Consider the following 1,556-nt stretch of genomic DNA (forward strand, 5'->3'; position numbering starts at 1 on the left):
TTGTTCTTCTTCAAAGACTGGAAGTAAGGGTACCCCTTATCTTCTCCTGCTGATAAGAACTGGGATAGGGTGACCATCTGTCCAGTCAACTGTTGCACTTCCTTCACAGTGGAAGGGCTCCTCATTCCTATGATTTCTACGCACTTGGCTAACTGGGTTTCTTTCTCTTTGATTCTTCATTGGTTTCTTCTATACCTTCAGTATTTGCAAAAATCTTTTATAAACAATTCACCCCCCTCTTGTTTAAGGCTTACAATTCTAACAATTGGTATCAAAGTTAGGTTCTTGAAAGTCATTCAAGTTTTGATCCAAAAATGTTTTTCATGGCTGATAAACTACCCTTTGGGGATGATGCATTTATTAATAGACCACCTTTGTTCTGTGGTGTAAATTACCAGTTCTGGAAGAAGGTAAGGATGAAGATCTTTGTAGAATCTATTGATAAAGGAATTTGGGATGCAATTAAAAATGGTCATTTTGTTCCTATGCTTGAAAATGATAAAGTGATTTATGAAAAACCTTAGTCCCAATGGACTGAGCATGAAAGCAAAAAGGCTCAATATGATTGTATTGCAAAGAATATTATTACATCTGCCTTAAGTTTTGATGAGTTTTTCAGGGTGTCACAATGTGAATCAATAAAGGAAATGTGGGATACTCTAGAAGTCACTCATGAAGGAACAAATAACGTGAAAAAAGCAAGGAAGCATGTTTTCATTCAAGAGTATGAGATGTTTAGGATGCAGAAAGAGGAGACAATTGCTGAAGTACAAAATAGGTTTACCCATATTGTCAACTACCTCATGAGTCTTAGGAAGATATTTGAAAAAGAGGAACTCAATATCAAAATCCTCAAGTTCCTAGACAGATCTTGACAACCCAAGGTCACAACAATCTTTGAGTTTAAGGATTTAACATCCATGACCCCAGCTTCACTGTTTGGAAAGCTTAGAGAACATGACTTATAGATGAACAGGCTGAATGTTCAAGAAAGTAAGGATAAGCATGCGAGGAACATTGCCCTGAAGGTTGCTAGACACAAATGTTAGAATGGATGGCTTTAAACTAGAGGGGGGGGGGGTGAATGGTTCAAAGAAGGATTTCGAAAACTTTTAAGTCAAGAATGAAATTATCTCAAGAAACAATTGATAAGGAATCTAGTTTGCCAAAACAATAAGCAAAAACAACAGCACCAGAAAAACAATCGGTGGTTTCGCAAAAACAATCGGTTGTATATACCAGTTTACAAAATCAAAACTGAATTTAAAGAGTTAAGGATAGAGAGAATGCACACAAATGTTTATACTGGTTCACTCTAAACCCAGAGCTACATCCAGTCTTCTCAGAAACCACTGAGGAATTCCACTAAGCAATCAAACCTAGATCACTTACAACACAACCAAGAAAGTGACCTTGATCCCCTCAAGACACACACTTCTCTTGGCCAACACACCAACACTAAGAATGTTGATCTTAATCCCCTCAAGAACACACAACACTTCTCAGCAACCACACAAAGATTCTTGTTTAACAGATACAAGGATTACACTTGTTAC

The 1,556-nt window shown here is 37.1% G+C and overlaps 1 protein-coding gene across 1 annotated transcript; it reads left to right on the plus strand.

Annotated features, from left to right (window-relative positions):
• Nucleotides 1-314: 314 nt before the first annotated feature.
• On the plus strand, nucleotides 315-875 carry LOC137839116 (uncharacterized). The gene is made up of 2 exons (XM_068648246.1): nucleotides 315-410; nucleotides 525-875. Exons 1-2 carry the CDS (start codon nucleotides 315-317, stop codon nucleotides 873-875), a joined length of 447 nt encoding a protein of 148 aa, XP_068504347.1.
• Nucleotides 876-1,556: the final 681 nt, after the last annotated feature.

The sequence above is a fragment of the Phaseolus vulgaris genome, chromosome 11 (genome assembly GCF_000499845.2).
Source record: "Phaseolus vulgaris cultivar G19833 chromosome 11, P. vulgaris v2.0, whole genome shotgun sequence".
NCBI lineage: Eukaryota > Viridiplantae > Streptophyta > Magnoliopsida > Fabales > Fabaceae > Phaseolus > Phaseolus vulgaris.

What these genes read in the sequence shown, in the direction of transcription:
- LOC137839116 (XM_068648246.1), top strand. Translation starts at nt 315, where the DNA reads ATGTTTTTCATGGCTGATAAACTACCCTTTGGGGATGATGCATTTATT. An exon ending in ATTACCAGTTCTGGAAGAAG is followed by an intron (nt 411 to 524) that starts GTAAGGATGAAG and finishes GAAAAACCTTAG; the next exon opens with TCCCAATGGACTGAGCATGA.